This window comes from Etheostoma spectabile, chromosome 4 (genome assembly GCF_008692095.1).
Source record: "Etheostoma spectabile isolate EspeVRDwgs_2016 chromosome 4, UIUC_Espe_1.0, whole genome shotgun sequence".
In the NCBI taxonomy this organism is placed as follows: domain Eukaryota; kingdom Metazoa; phylum Chordata; class Actinopteri; order Perciformes; family Percidae; genus Etheostoma; species Etheostoma spectabile.
The window spans coordinates 27,616,043-27,632,667 of NC_045736.1; the positions used below are offsets into that span (position 1 = coordinate 27,616,043).

The 16,625-nt window shown below is 39.3% G+C and overlaps 2 protein-coding genes across 2 annotated transcripts; both read right to left on the reverse strand.

Annotated features, from left to right (window-relative positions):
* Positions 1-1,497: 1,497 nt before the first annotated feature.
* Positions 1,498-9,448, reverse strand: arl8bb (ADP-ribosylation factor-like 8Bb). The gene is made up of 7 exons (XM_032512654.1): positions 9,203-9,448; positions 7,700-7,780; positions 7,432-7,505; positions 6,472-6,565; positions 5,981-6,048; positions 3,402-3,472; positions 1,498-3,282 (listed from the first exon to the last, which is right to left on the reverse strand). The coding sequence occupies exons 1-7, from the start codon at positions 9,323-9,325 to the stop codon at positions 3,233-3,235; spliced, it is 561 nt and encodes a 186-aa protein (XP_032368545.1). The 5' UTR covers positions 9,326-9,448; the 3' UTR covers positions 1,498-3,232.
* Positions 9,449-11,257: 1,809 nt separating this feature from the next.
* Positions 11,258-14,740, reverse strand: LOC116687333 (N-acylethanolamine-hydrolyzing acid amidase). The gene is made up of 11 exons (XM_032512649.1): positions 14,448-14,740; positions 13,536-13,700; positions 13,274-13,397; positions 13,015-13,105; positions 12,817-12,902; positions 12,560-12,732; positions 12,406-12,462; positions 12,251-12,317; positions 12,063-12,091; positions 11,678-11,747; positions 11,258-11,543 (listed from the first exon to the last, which is right to left on the reverse strand). The coding sequence occupies exons 1-11, from the start codon at positions 14,615-14,617 to the stop codon at positions 11,526-11,528; spliced, it is 1,050 nt and encodes a 349-aa protein (XP_032368540.1). The 5' UTR covers positions 14,618-14,740; the 3' UTR covers positions 11,258-11,525.
* Positions 14,741-16,625: the final 1,885 nt, after the last annotated feature.

Genomic DNA, 16,625 nt, shown 5'->3' on the forward strand with positions numbered 1-16,625 from the left:
TGCTAAATAAACCAAGATACACACACACACACACAAATCTAAAATCTTTGATTGGACAGACAAACATTGTGTCACTGTAAAAAATGTCCTAGTGACTTACACAGATAACAAGGTGAGCGCTCCTTTGCACATTTCTGCAGATGATGTGTAAAATAAATGATAATGAGGCTGCATAAACTAGGTGTGATGTGTTTGCTTGTTACAGCGATGAAGTAAAAGTAAAGCGCAGGTTTTCTGCACTGACTGTTGAGTGAGACTGTCCAGAGCCGTTTGCTGGAAAGACAGGATTGGACCAGCGTATGGAAGTGGCAGCAGCTTCAATCAGGAACCGTTTATGTGCATTAAACAGGCAGGAATTATTTAGACAGGAAGCTAAATAGATACTTGTGATGTCAAACGGTTGTTTCATGTTGCAAAGGTTCAAATATTAATTTAGGGTAAGCTAAAATGTGGACATTATTTGGACCACAGTGGATTATTACACAGTGGACTACCCACAGTGTAATGTAGACGTGTTCCTGATTATATCATTACGAGCAGCCCTGTTGAAAGTTAGGTTACATCCTCATAACGTAAGACATCCATCAAGGTTTTAGAGCAGATTTATTCAACTCTGAGTTGGAGTAATTAAGTAGAGTGAAAGCATACGAATGTGAAGTTCCCATGCAGGCGTACACGCCCCGGTCTCCTCTGACCCATGGAATTCATCGGATAACACCTACATCTGTCCGCACGTTCTAACTGCCCTGGTATACAATGAATGGCAGCAGCTGTTCTTTAAAAGCTGCGTTTAACAAATGAGATTAATCAAGGTGTTCTTGCTTTAACAGCACAGGCCTCCTCTCCCCGACGGCTCTGTGCAGCGCCAGCTGTGGGAACACGGCTTGCTTTATTGCCCCCTAGCTTGTGACACACTTCCTGTGCTCGTCTTAGCATTCTGCTTAGCACCGTGTTAAATTCCTATGCATAATAGACATTCTTCTGCCAAGAACCACTGAGGAGGTGTGGATCATCTATTATGGGATCTGTATGCAACAATAGCTGCTTAATGGAAAATACAGAACCATGCCTATCCACAAGCAGCACATAGTTAAGTCTGCATATGGAAATTAGCATGGGAATTGTGAGGGAAGGTATGCTGCCTGGTGATTATCTCTTTATGAAATGTTTTGTGGGTAAATGTGCTGTGAAGACTCAAGTAAGTAACAGTGTGATATGTGAAAATCTTACCAATACACTTAACTCCACTTCTCTTAAAGATTGCCATTTGTCAGGCCTGCACTGAAAAACTGCCCTACTATAGATAGATAGATAGATAGATAGATAAAAGCAGTATGATGCACCAAAGGAGCACTTCAGGTGAAACTGCTGAGTTTAGTCTGTAGAGACTCTAAAGCTCCCATCTCTTACTATTATCCTTCCAAAGTCCTCTGCTTCCACCTAATGGTGACACACTAAATTGACAACACTCCGAAGAATTTGGATACCAAACTTAAAATCCTTAAAAATAAAAACAAATGTATTAGCAATCACAGGGAAAGAATGCATGACGTCTACAGGAGCATTTGTTGGAATAAAAATGCTAATCTTATTTACAAAATCTGCGATTGAAGGTGTTCAGCAAGTTCAGCACATGCACATACAAATTGCAAATAGGCTATAATATTACACAGGTAACAAAGCTTTTCCCCAAATAACCAACAGTCACCCAAATTTGACAGCCCCTCACTGTGACATAATAGTGCGTGATGGATTTGTAGAAAACATTACAGTAAAATGCGGAAGCCACGTAGCCATACAGCATTGTAGCAGAAGGGATAACTCACCCTCCTCTAGCACCACTAACACACACAAAAATACTTAAATTGATCAAGAAGCACTGGCCAAGCAAGGGGCAATTTAATATACAGTGATCAAACCTGTGAGAAATCATTGTCTTGTCGATGAAAGGAAATGATCAATCATCACTTTAGATGAGACAGCGTTGTCCTTTGGGCTGCTAAGGCTTCTACAAAAAGACATCAGGATTCAGACAAGGGTGTGGCAAGCCATGGATTGCATCCAGCATCCAACGCTTTGAACTAATGGACTGTTTTCTCTTCTCCATAAGCTCAGTCCTCATGACTAACACTGGCTTTCTGTTATCCAACCCGGACAAAAAAGGGATTTTGAAACACTTGGGCACACCCATACTGTGTTGAAACAATTTAAGAAAAAAAGAAGAAAAAAATATTTAACCTGAGAACTGCAAGGAAAAGATTAGCCCACATTTCAGACTTCATGAAAGTGTCACAGGCTTCAAGTGAAACAGCATTTAAATGACCCACCAACCACACTAAATGTAACATTTTCTCAATCACCTCACATAAACCGTAACTTCATTTCTCATTTTTCTTTAGACATCATAATGCATTTAGGATACTACAAAACATAAAATGAGATTGTCAAGGGGTGGGGTTAGGTGTGATCAAGGGATTTATGCTGTGTCTTTTTACAAAGTGTATATTTATAATAGTGGGTTAGAAGTTGCATTGTGCAATCTGATTGGAACACACACACTTAGCCAAAGGCACTTAAAACTCTGCTGACCTATTTTAGGATTTTGCCTCAGACAAAACCCTTCACAGTCTTATCTTCTATTCATCTTCACGTTACGTGTAAACTTTGACTGTAGTCACTTAATAAAATATATACTTTCTTACGCCGGCAAATAAAATGCAGGCTATATTGCGAAGATTTAAATAAAGAATTAAAAAAGGTATTAGCACAAGCTCATTATTTGGCAAATAACTGTTAAAAACTACAATCACAACCTTGTCATGTAAACACCACGTGTTGACGAGCAACAGAACGGATGTTTAAATGTGAAGGAGGTCCGTCCTAGTGTAGCTGGGGAACAGCACATTGTAACATCGTTATACTCTGCTTTCAAAGGGAACAGAAGCTATTAAAAGAAATAAAAAAATAAAAATAAAAAAAATAAAAAACTCAGACACAAAGCATGTCTGTAATGACAATCCACCTTCTAGCACAGTACTGAAACAACTTTTCAAGACTCCAGATAATTGGGGTGGTGGTAGTGCTGTACAGGGCTACACGACTATGGTAGTGTACTGGGTGGTGCAGGTGGTGACGGTAGTGAGCAAATAGCTGGAATTACTTCACAGAGGCAGTGGAAAGGATGGCTGTCAAGGTCCCATGACTATTAGGGGGCTGAGTACAGAGTTCATTTTCAGCTTCTCCGTGACTTTGAATGCTGGATGAGCCACTGCAGCGTGATATCTGCAGGGGGGGGGGGGGGGGGGGGGGGGGGGGGGGGGGGGGGAGGATATTAAGACATTTTATAACGTCAGCACGCCCACATAGATGTAGAACCATTTAAACTCTGATCTACACTTTACCTATATTGTCCTTCTCTTTGCAGGAGACAGAATAGCAGCAGATCTCTCGGTCCTGAATGGCAGAAAGATTCCTGAAAAAAGGAAAGTAGGAAACATGAAACGTCTATGGGAAACTAGAGTCTGATGTTGAAGTGGATGCAAAAAAAAAATCCCAACAATAGGGATGTCCTGATCCAATACAGCTCCATCAAAACATTTGTTATTTTAACCAGCTAAAGAGCTGGTCCATCATTGATTAAAAATGAGAAGCTGCTACCTGAATGTTATTCTTTGCTAATAAAACCGAGTGGGGAGAGAAGAGATTTGTTAGCGCAGAAGATCAGAGAGTATGTGCGTTTTGCCAAACTTAATGTCAGAAATTAAAGTCTCTGGCACTGATGCACTCTTCATTTTCACTTGAACTCCTCCACCCTGCCATGCCTTTGAGTCTTCTTAAGAAATAGCACTGCACTTTACTTGCTGCTATTCTGAAACTGTCTTTGTTAATTATTTTATTTATCTTTGTAATTGTTTTTTGTACGATAGGGCTTATAAAGAAATGTTTTTATCTATTTATTAATCTTTATAGTAGTTGGTCGGCACTGAGACCTTAGTTCTTATTTCGTTCTCCTCATCCTCCCGTGTTGTGGGAATGACAAAAAGTCATCTATCTACATGCTTGCATTGTATGATGTCTTTAGGAAGACTGGTTTGAAATTAGCAAAACAAAATAGAATACAGTAAAAAAATAAATATAAAACATTAAAATCTGACCGTATTCACTCAAGACATGTTTTCTTAACAATAATCACAGCATTCCTACCACTTGTGTGCAGTTTTATATTAAGTAACTCCTAATTACGAGTATTTTCCCAATACAATCAATTGCCAAATTGACCAAATGCGCGCGTCTTCCCTGATCGCCATAGTGACGCCGCCTGAAACCGCTGTGACATCATCTTCAAGGCGACACAAACACTGTTTTCTCACTGGATCCTTTCATCGGCAACTAGACAGAGGAACATCTGTACTTTGTCAATTGACCATGGTGTGCTTTTGTGGGCTACCACTTTATTCTTTTAAAGATAAAAAAATAAAAAATGATACAGTATATATAAAAATGTCATCGCTATTGATGCAAGCGTGGCTATTCAAAAATGTCAAGTTTTTTTTCAGGATTTTCCGCATAACACAAGTTACATTATAGGGACGATTCTCTCTGACCAATCAGGGGTCTGCAATTCCAGTATCGGCTCAGCTCGCATGGAACCTTGAACAAGGTCATGCCAAAGAAAGCACCAGGTACTATTCACTACTTTTGCCAATAGAAAACCAATAAAATAGTAATAGTAATAGTTTTCAAGCCAGACAAGTTGAGCCGTGCCATACCATGCGAGGAACTAAGGCAAATGATTCGCCTACACCATATGGCCAGAGGTTTGCGTCAGTGATTCCATGTAACAGTTGAAGCCATAACAATGGTCTTTAATATGCTGCTACAAACACGCTCCATTCTTCTGGGAGGGTGGTAGGGCTTTTAGTTTAGTTTAGATGTCATGGACAGTCCCCCCTTTAGCCTTTGACTGTTGTCTTCAATAGTATTTGTAGATTTGTGTTCAGATGCCCCTACAGAACACATCACTGTGTCCTGTATGACTGAATATCTGACCATATCCATTGAATGTACGCAAGGAGACAGTTTCACTGGTTCCAGCTCATTTTCAAATGCATATATCTTAACTATCCACCCTACTTGAAACAATATTTAAAACCTTACCAAACAAATTATAGCTTAAGACACACCGAATGCCTATGTTTTAATGTGCCTCACACTTCCAAAGAAAGTGGCATTCATTTAAATTTTCAGACCCATTTGATTGGAATAGCTTGCCTGGGTCACTAAGATCAATTACGTCTTGGAGTTGCTTCAAGACGTCTTTGTTCATTTACTTGCAAACAAGCAATTGTTGTAAAAGCTTTCCCTAATGCTTGATTGCTTAATTGTTTTTGGTTAGTCTGATTTCTCACAGTTTTCTGTTATTTCTCTATCTTCTTGTTTTTAATCACTACTCATACATTTCTGTTATGATCATTTCTAATACTAGTGATATCTGGGCACGGGGGTGGGAGGGGGAGCTTGTATGTGAGTGAATTTGTATGCATGTATTGCAATGTCTTGTCTTCTGGACTGTCCAGTCCTACCGAGGACCCTGTCGAAAATGAGATGACACATCTCAAGAGGTATTCCTCGTACAATAAATAAACTCCAACTAATTATCCGTGTAGTAAAAATAGCAGCTTTAGCCTCCATGGCTAATTTCCGGCTTTTGTAAAAATAAATTGAAATTTTAATTCACAATATTTATACCTTATTTAAGTATTTTTGATTTAACAGAGTTATGTGGATACCTATGTCCACATTCTTTTGGTCATACAGTATATCATTTAGAAATGTCTGGTTTTATAATTTTTGGATCACCACTGGGAACGACTCACATGGTACTCCTGCTAGTTATGACTAAAGGACACTTCTGTCTGAAGCAAGTCCTGACATTTGTGCAGGATTATCAACAAAAACACTGTAATCTTGAGTGCCTCACATTTTTTCAATCAGCTGCTTCTCATCAAGTGCGTTGGGAAGGTCTCGTTTGTTGCCCAGTACTAGAACCTGAAAGATTGAGAGAAAAAAAGAAAAGAGAAAGGGCAGATCAATATCCACCACAGCAATGTATCAGCATTATCCCGCAGTGCGAGCAGTCAATTTAAAAGGATTTTTCTCAACCATGTGCTTCACCAATCACAGATTCCTTACGGTTAAGAAAAAAACAACAAAGACACAGCAACTAGAAGCCTATCGATTTGGAACATCAAACCCTGTATTAACAAAATCCTTGCTTGGGCTGAAATGACCATGTAATGTTTCATCAAGCCTGAGTCAGTGCTACCCATTAGTTGCAGTGATTACCAATTATGAGTTTAATCCGTGTGTGTGATCACAGAGTCACCAGACCCTCAGAAATCAATGTGATGAACTAAGGTGAGGCTGGAACATCATGAGCTTTTGGGCCAAAGACCACAAGTGTCCTCTTACGGGAATTCCTTGTAGCTGTGGTTTGTCTAAAAGGTTGTGCAGTTCATTTCTGGAAGCTTCTATCTTCTCTCGGTCTGCAGCATCCACCATGTAACTGTAAATGGGGAGAAATAAACACGACTTTAGTAACACTAAATACCATCTTCACTAAATCAAAATTGAAAACCAAATATATACAACTCTTACTAGGACAGAAATTTAGTTACGACAATTATATGGAGAGATACCAAGCCAAATGTAACCATATTGAATTAGTATTGTATTGCAATAGTATGTAGGGCTGCACAATTAATCAGATTTTAATCAAGATCAAATTTGCCTGATTAAGCGATATTTAAACTGCGTCATTCCGTTCATAGAACGCTCCGTATCAAAGTTTTTTATTTATTTATTTATTTATTTATTTATTGTTGCAAAGCCAATTTAGTGCTCTGAAAACCATTGTCTGACAACGTGCCTCCATGAGCCAATCAGCCAATCAGACAGTCCCAGAGGACAGAGTAACGTGATGAAAATTCCATAGTTAGCAGTCGGTCAAAAGGCTATAAACTATCTTAAAAAATAAAACAAAAAAAATGTAGGCAAGGCCAAGGGGCTTGTCCCGAGAATCGAATCGTCATCCATTGTGTGGAAGCATTGTGGGTTTGAGGCAAGTGACACAAACAGGTCATATGCAAAGATTAAAATAAATAAATGAATAAAAATGGATGTGAAAGCAGTTATAATTAGCCTATGTGACAATAAGATTTGTTATGGTTAAAATCAACAAATAACCGGGATAATTAATCGGGATCTCAATACTGATAATCATGATTATCATGTTGGCCTTAATCGTGCAGCCCTAATAGTATGTATAATTTCAATTCAGTTTTCCAGGATTCCAGTAACCTTAGGAGGTCAAATAGTAAATGTGTGGTCATGCAGACCATCTGCTCTACTTTGTACTGTCCACAAACTTACACTATAGCATTGACTCCTCGACAGTAGCGCTCCCACATGCTTCGGAAGCGAGGCTGTCCCCCAATGTCCCATATCTGAGGCGAGAAAGCACATAATGGAAAAATACAGTCATAAGCAAGAGAAAAGCCTTGTTCCCTTTATAAACCAATCATTGCAGCATTACTGATAGGGTGCAGACTGGGCAGGGCTGGCACTGGTCCAGTGTAAAATAGAATTCAGGTTTTTTACAGTAAAAGCATTCAGTTGGACAATTTGCTTGTTAGCTTACCTTTATTGTCACATTGCCTTTAGTGACTTTCCGCATGTTGAAACCAACTGTGGGAATCATGTCTTCACTAAACTGGCCTGACTGCGCAACAGAAATGGAAGACAAAAAGCAGCATAAAATATCAAGTGTGTTGAAATGGTATTAGAAATATTCACACGCTTCTAATGAGACTGTCAGTGTCTTTTAATCAGTATCGCCAAATAAAACCATTTCTACATGTAATTAAGTCAGTATGGTTTGTTTCCTCTTCTTCAGAAGTCACATGAAAAGTCGAGCAGATGAAAATCATTTCACAAGAAAGAAATTATTTGATTACACGGGTCATTTTTAGCTGACTGAAGCCTCTACTGAATTTGAAAACTCGTCCTTTTATTCGTCATTTCCATGAATCGTGTTAGCTTCCAATCAAGCTTTCTGCAACCAACCAGCGTAACCACGCATTCCAAGAGCTTAACGTTCCATCCAAGGAATTTATCCTAAAAGCGGGGTCACCCATCTCGAAAGCCGTCGTAACCTGCTTTGATATCAAATACGTTGACAAATTTAATAGCCTTGGTTGTATAGCTCATATCCCGAATGGGCCCAGTCCAACAGTCTTGCAAAGTGAAGGGGAAGGTAGCTTTGTTCAAACCTACTTACAGATCACCTGATATGATCAGAACAGAGTTGGGGAAAAAAAATGTGTGTTCATGAGATGGATCCAGAACACAGGAAGCCTACAGTACTGTGGCCTACAACTCAACTTAAGACTACAGTGTGGTCTATTACCTAGAAACACAGACATAAACACTGGACTACAGAAAATAACCCTTACCCCATACACACCCAAGGTTGTGACAGGTTAAAACAAGCTAGACATAAAAAAATAACATCAACAGGGTTAGACCTAACAACAGAGGAATGTCTTATGGGAGGAAATATAACGTGAACCAATGACAATAATTAATTCACTTATGTAGGGTTGGCATACAATAGGATATTCAAAGCAAATCTAGCTACATCATGTTATTTATAATATTTATAATCTATATAGATAGAACAGTTTCCTTGAGGGGGTCAATAAAGGGTTCTGACAGCTGGCTGGGGACCCAGGCCGCTTCAATCCACCCTAGCTTGATGACGTAGACAAGACAGACTGTTTACAAAGTTAACTTGTGGCCCGTGTTGTCAACATCACACAGTTATTATTGTTACAAAGCATACAGTTCCCATGACCGGTTTCATAAGTAAAAGGGCACAGTCATACCAAGAACTTCGTCACTCTAGCCAAACAACAACCGAGTGAACTACTTTAACACAGCGACATGTGATATGTTCAAGGCACCAACACTATCCAGTCATACAGTCATGCCCGTCATTTTGTTGGAACAATTAGATATAAATTCTGCGGCGATTCAATTTTTTTTTTAATATTCAAAGAAATCTTCGTGCACGACCTCTCCCAGGTAGTAACGTTAGCCTGGGCCCATACAGACAGTGCTTGTTTGCTAGCTAGCTACTTACTGCAATCACATTGACGAATGTGGTTTTCCCAGAGTACTGAAGTCCCACCAATGTAAGCTCCATCTCTTCTTTCCAAAAGAGGGACCTGAACCAGTCCAAAAGCCTGTTTATGAGGGCCAGCATATTGGATGTTAAGGTAGTTGCAGTCTCTGTGGCAGCCTGGATGTGAACTGCTAGCTAGCCGTCTACATAGGAAGTGGCTAGCTGCTTTGTCATATCATGTGATCTACCGACCAGTGGAGCGCTAGTGTCTGCGCGTGCGTACTGAGAAGTGCACGAACCTCTCGGGAGCGCGCACATTAAAAGGGGAACTTGATACCGACTGTAACTTCTCCTTTGTGAGAAGAAAAAGTTTATGTTTTTACCATAGACTGTGTAAAAACGTTTTACACACTGCTTCAACACTGCTCAGTCTTTAGAACTGGTCAAAGATAAGTGGTTAGGTTAAACTGGATTTCAAATCACTGGCAACTCAATGTCACCCCATTTATGGTCCACAAATACTCTGCAACAAGTAAAAGTCCTGCACTGAAAATGTTCTTAAGTAAAAATATAAGTATAAACAGATAAATGTCCTTAAAGTAGTAAAAGTAAACGATGGACTGTCCCAAAAAAACACACTAGAAATACCAAAGAACAACAAACCAAAACAAAGCCACAGATTACTGATTAAATAATAAGATGGGCAAAGACTTTTAAGACTTTTAGCTGCTAAAACGGAGCGTTTCAGACAGAGGGTGGATACAGATGTATTCTGACAGACGTTATGAGAACTCTGTAACTACTTTTTTATTTTATATTACAATATTATAAACAAATCTGTATTATCTGCATTTCCTTCAATGTAAAAGATGTGAGATAAATATAAAAAGAGAAATATTTTAGTTTTATAGTGATTTATTTGATGTGATTATGTTAGTGATTTTAGTTAGTGAACTCTGCTTTAGACACTTCAGATACATTACACACTAGGAATTTATTTTTTAAGGCATTTTCCCAAATGAGCGATGTATAAAACGACTCTCAATGACACTGTCTCTTTTTGTGTGTGTGTGTGTGTGTGTGTCACAGAATTCTGCATGACAAATCTATATGGCTTTAAGGTTAGGCTGCAGTTGGTGAACACACAGCCAGACACAACTTCAGTGCACTGGGGATTGTTTTTTAGAAGCGTCTGCTGTGTACACTGGCAAGAGGAAACAACAGTGAAGCCTTCATGCTGTAAAAATGGACAATAGTTAACAACAGGAATGGCCAAATCACTGGCCAAGTCCATATTTTTTATTAAGACTTTGGAAGTCAGATTTGCAGGTCTTTCACCTTCCCAATTTACTATGCTGACTTCCAAGACCGATACTTTTGCTTCTTAATTCAATATGGAAGACATTCAGTTGTTGTGTAGCATGACATACAGATTTAAGAAGTTATTATATATTGGTGTAACATACTTATTAGGAAACCTCTGTATGTATAAGTAGCAGTAATGTACTGGTTGTGGAAGTTAGCATATTTGTCTGGGAAGTTTTCATTATGATCTTTGAAGTCACATGTCCAGCTCTTTTACTTTTCCAATCTAAAATGCTGACTTTCAAAACTTTTATGAAAGTATTCATTGTTCATCATTTGCATTTTGATCTGGGAAGTTATTATATCAGTGTAAGATACTTGCTTGGAAATGTCTGTGTCTATAGGTGGCGGTACCCTACTGGTGGTGGAAGTTGGCGTATGACTTTGGGTGGTTTTCACTTTGATTTTGGAAGTCACACTTCCCAGTCTTTCACCTTCCCATAATACTACGCGGACTTCCAAAACCAATACTTTTACTTCCAAAACCAATATAAGTACAAATACACAACTTGCAATCAGATCATAATGATGCAAACAAAGAGGCAAACATAAACAATGATAGTCAGTGACTAAAATAAGTTAACCGGAGAAGAAGAGTCAGAAAATTGAATAGGCACAATTACCACACAACTTGTAAGTCTGTCCTGCCTTGTTCTGTATTTCAGCTCTCTCAACCTTTCTTCAGCGGACTCTAGATGATCATAATCCTTAAAGTAACAAATGTTTTAATAAGCTTGACATATAAATTGCAGGTACATAAGTTGACAAAAATGATCATAACAAAACATTTTTTATTAGATGCAGAAAAAAAACTGTCATCTTCAAACGGCTTGAGCCCAATTCCTTCTAATCTTATTGATTATATAATTTCCACATGATTATAAATCGGCATGAATCAATAACCATGTTGTGAATTTAAGCCACGCAAAGACGTTCAGCAGCAAACATCTGTGCATTGTTGACTGCTCCAGGCCCATCACTTCGGTTGGCAGCCCTTCAAATATATTGACAAAAAAAGTGAGTGAGAGAGAGTCTCTTTTTTCAGTGTCACCCCTTCATTGCTTATTATTATATATTATAAATATATGCGTTTAAGACATAAGCTTGTTGTAAATTTAATTCAATTACCTGTGGCCTGACAAGTGTCTTGTACTTGTCTGGGGTTGCTGCACTCATTATTGTTGTGTAAACAGTACCTCTGGGGATTATCAACATAGACAATAGATACTATCAAATGTAATGCAATGTATTTAACAAGCTATGTAAAGGTTCCTTAAAAATATAACTTTAAATAATAACTTGCACTCAAAAGTTATCATATGTTTTTACTGAAACTCAGTTATTGCTGTTCTATATGCTACTTGCTATGTGCTGAAGCATGGTGTCAAACAAAGGCCTATTTACATTATTGCTGAGGTGGGGCAAAGGGAACAGAAACTGGTATGCACACAGCTGGCCTATCTCAGCAACATGAACAGTCATGTGATCAGAATTCAGATAATGTTGTACTTACTCGTTACACACTGGAAACAGTGACAAAACCTGTGGGGAAAGACTCTGTAAGATATCCATTCATTGTTGCTGAATTTCAAATTGTGCAATGTAGCGTCTCTCTCAGTATCCTGTGTAATGTCCTTTATCCCGCAAGGTCCTGTTTACTTTGGTCCGCTGAAATTAATTGATTGATTAGTCCATGCTTGCCTGATAAAATGTTTCCATGTTGATGTGATCTTGGCCAGTAGCATTTAGTGCTTTGTTGGCTGCGTCTCTACAAAATGAACACATAACAACAGCATTACAACAACAACTGCATCAATTTTGTAGTTTGGAAGTATAAATCACATAAGATGACTCACCTTCGATGATCTAGGGGAGGAAGCCAGTGGTCAAAGTTTGTCTCCACTCTGTACCATCTGAAACAGGAACACACAATTTTATGTTTGGGCTCATTTGTGCAATCACACTTAACATACACCTTGATCTATCCGATTCTCCTCAGATATTTCCTACCCTCCATTTACAGGATCCAGTGGCCAGATATCAGCAGGGCCCGCTCGGTCTCTGGTGATGACAGCCCCTTCCCCTGGTCGCACCCCACCCACAATGTAATACACCCCAGTGATGATGGGTATCTTGGAGAGACGCATCACTGCATCTTGAAAGTCCTCTGCTTCCTCCAGTGTCTGTTGGTTACACACAACTGGTCAAAGTTTCAGTTCTTAATACAGTAAACATCCTCATTAGGCTGACTTCGGTAACATACTCACCTCCCTCACCAGCCAGCTGACTGGGGATCTCCGAAAAAGAAAAGCAGACACCACATTCTTCAACCAGTTCCACCAGTGTTCACTGCCTGATGATCACAGACCCACATACAAATGTAAAAACACACAAGAGACAATAAAATCTGACAACTGCAACATTTCTGGATTATCATGACTGCTGGCAAAAAAGTATGGTCTTACCTCGCTGGTCTCCAGAGACAGTAAACTTGTTAGGACTCTGTCCCGTCCACAGGCCAACGTAGCCAGCAAAGGAAGTTCCACTGTACGCCACCTTAATGGGGGTGTAAAAACTACAAAATTGCATCATTCTGCAAGGACTTTCATTTTGGACCCAATGCAATATACTGACTGGTGATTTTGAATAAAATATTGTTGGGGGTGTAGCTTGAGGAGGTATAACACTTATTTAGTTTTTAAATGATACGAATACATACTGTACCTTTCCATTCTTAAGGAAAACTACGTTGATAGTCAGATTCCTCAGAACAGGATGTGGATAATCAAGATTCCTGCCGTGGTACACATGTCCATTTTTGTCCTGAGCTACGATGCTTGTGCAAAATCTAGGAATGAATAAAGTTAGTTTGCAGACATAAGAGGGCTTTCACCTTAACCCGGCATCCTTGGTAGATATTGTGTGCCTACGCATTCTATGCAGGTTTCTATTACAAATGCGTAATTATATTTAAAATCATACATACGCAGATATCTCATAGGCAAAGTTGAGAATGATGATATCTGAAATACTTCCTCCTAAGTGTGAAGCCATGCCACGGATCTCCCCCGCATAAGGCTGAGGAACGTACTTTTCCAAAGCCTTCACAATAGGTGTAACTGCATGATGCACCCATTTTGGAACTGTTTTGCTGACAACAGAATAAAAAGAAGAAGAAAACATGTCTGTGTCAGCAGAATTAGGCCTGCTAATGAAGAGATATTGAATGTACACACAACAACACAGTTCTCATTAACCCAGAAGTAAGTTCATCAAAAAAACATGTATTAGGTTCTCAAGTCAGAGCCCTTGATCAAGGCACTGGCTAAGATCTGGAGTTGGTCCCCGGGCTGTAATTGGCTGCCCGCTGTTCCCCTGTGGGATGGGTTAGCAGAGAATGAATTTTACTACATGTATGTGACAATAAAGTTTACCTTTACCTGTTTAGCTGCTGATTCAAAGCTGACATCGTCTCTTAACGTTAAGCACATTATGTTAGTATATTAGCTTTCTAACAGAATCATTTTTTTAGTTTTGGTTATGTCCGTGTGATACAGTAATGAGGGAAACCACACCATCTGTGGCCTGTTAGTTAACTACCTATCAACAATAACAATATATAACAATCACATTTTAATAGCCTATTAATACATTAAGCGACTCTTATACTATTAAAATACCTTACTAGCTATGCTAATCATAACTAACGGATAACTTCTTAACGCCTAAGCACAGCATTACGTGAATGAAAAACGAAAGGAGTACTTTCTAGAAACAAACCGTAACGTCAGTAACAGTGGCGTTACCGTTAACTAAATACCGTTTTTGTTTCTAGATTCGGAAGTATTCGTCCTAGTTAACAACATGGAATGCGAAAAAGAGCCTCTGGCAAACTTACTCAATAACCTCAGCGGCGGCTTTCTTCAGGTAGTCTACGTCAAAGACTTTAGTTAGAGGCATCCATCTCACTTCGGGATCTTCATCCAGGCTGATATTCAGAGTAGGTGGCGCGAACTGCGCTCGGCACGAGACGACGAGTCCGAGCAGCAGCACCGCAGCCCGCAGCATCACGTCCGGTCCAGTCCGAGCCACCCGCGGACTGACACTGACAGCAGAGCCGCAGAGACGTGCCTGTGAACGGCAAGCAAGAACATGAACGAGACCTCCGATCTGAGGTTTTCAAAATAAAAGCTGTACAATATACGGGCTTACCAAACCAACCAACCCACCCAAACCATTACGGACGACTACAAAAAAAGAAGCACCAACACATTTACCCAAAGTATCAAAAGTGCAGAATGGCCCCTGTCAGTGTTATATTATTAGATCATTAGTATTGATACATATTGATGTGATAGGCTACTAATGTAGCTGGTCGAGGTAAAATCTTCCTCTGAAAAGTACCTCAAAACTGTGGTCTACTTTACATCAGTCTACTTAAGTAAATGTACTCTGTCACTTCCTACCCCAAATAACTACTACTTCTACTTCAACTACCACCAATTATCATAATAATAAAAATAATCATAACAGCTCATCAATATTGTACTTTTCTTGCTTCAATTGTGGAACTTAATAGGTAATTTCATAAAGGAAATGATACAGAAAGTCAGTTTGATGAATAAGGGTAACTGAGATTGACGGAGGAACTCTTTGGGGTGGTGTGAATTTATTGATATGCTTGTCACAGTTGTTGAGGCCCTGCCATTATTTTCACTGCAAAGGTCTCATTATCAAGTTGTACAGTATTTCATAACATTAATTTGTGGAGTTTTCTACAAGCACCTCACATACAGATGTCAAATGTTAACTATTACAACGTTTTGTGGTCCGGCTGCTGCTCCCCCTAATAAGGACACACACACACACACACAGAGAAGGCACATTGCACACTAATGCATGAATGTGTACTGTACTGCTATCCATTGTGTTGGAGCCATTACAACACGTTGTTTTGTTCATATACCATACAGGTTATGCTTAATATTTGCAGTTTTGTGTTTGAGCACTGGGTGGAGCATTGCCTGGGAAGTTATGAAGGTATTCAGCCACAGGCACACTGATGTGTGGAGAAACGGGGAAATTGTACAGCTTTTCATTGTACAGCTTTTCACCTTTTCAGCTTTTTATGATTTTAATTAGTTGACAAAAAAAAAATGAATGGAACTAAACCAGAAATGAAATAAAATGGGCTAATGCTTGTGCGACGGTGAGCAGGCCGTTAAGGAAAATAAATGGGTCACAGCACCGAAATGCAGACAAATTGTGCACATTGATGATTGGCACGCAGAACACAAGTTCCAGCAAGTTGATCCCACCTCACTGGCCCAATGTAGGAGCTGATAAAATACTCTACATGTTCATTAACTCATTGTGCATGTGCAATACACTGCTCAAATGTGAATACGGTAGATAACTCTTTGCTGCTATTTGAGATTAATTAATTTAATACTTTTAGCACTACAATCATCATTTTGTCTCTCTTTTTAAATCAATGAATCAAGGAAGAAAAGCTCCTGGTAGCACAAGCTGTGTTTTTACTTGATGTATGAAGTGATCTGCAATTGTGAATTGCAAACAAATTGCTGTTTAAAAAAAAAAAAAAGTAGTTGATAAGTCATACATTTAGTATGTTTAACAAAACAGCACTATGCAGAGGCTTTTTCTACGTAAGCTAACAGCAGTGACGTTCACGGGGCCTGCGGTCTCTGTACTGTACCATCTGATCAAGTTGCTGAGCTCCTTGACCTCAGTCTCCATGCGGCTGGATGAATGGAGGCTTTTTGACTTTCTCTTTAAGGTCACCCTGTTCTTTGATGACTCACTAAAGGTTTTGAGCCAAAAGAAAGATCGGCGTCCCAATGCCAATTCTCCCCGCTGCCTCATTCACAGTGCACACTCTGTTCTCAGCATTGATAACCGTTACGGCCATATCCCCAGTCGTCCCAGCCGTTATTTCCTTTGTGACACAAAGTTTAAAAATCAGACATTTATCAGCCAGCATCTCAATAACAGGGTCATTCATTTGTGTGTTTTTTTGGAGTCAGTCTTTATCTCATGACAATTCCCCCCCCCC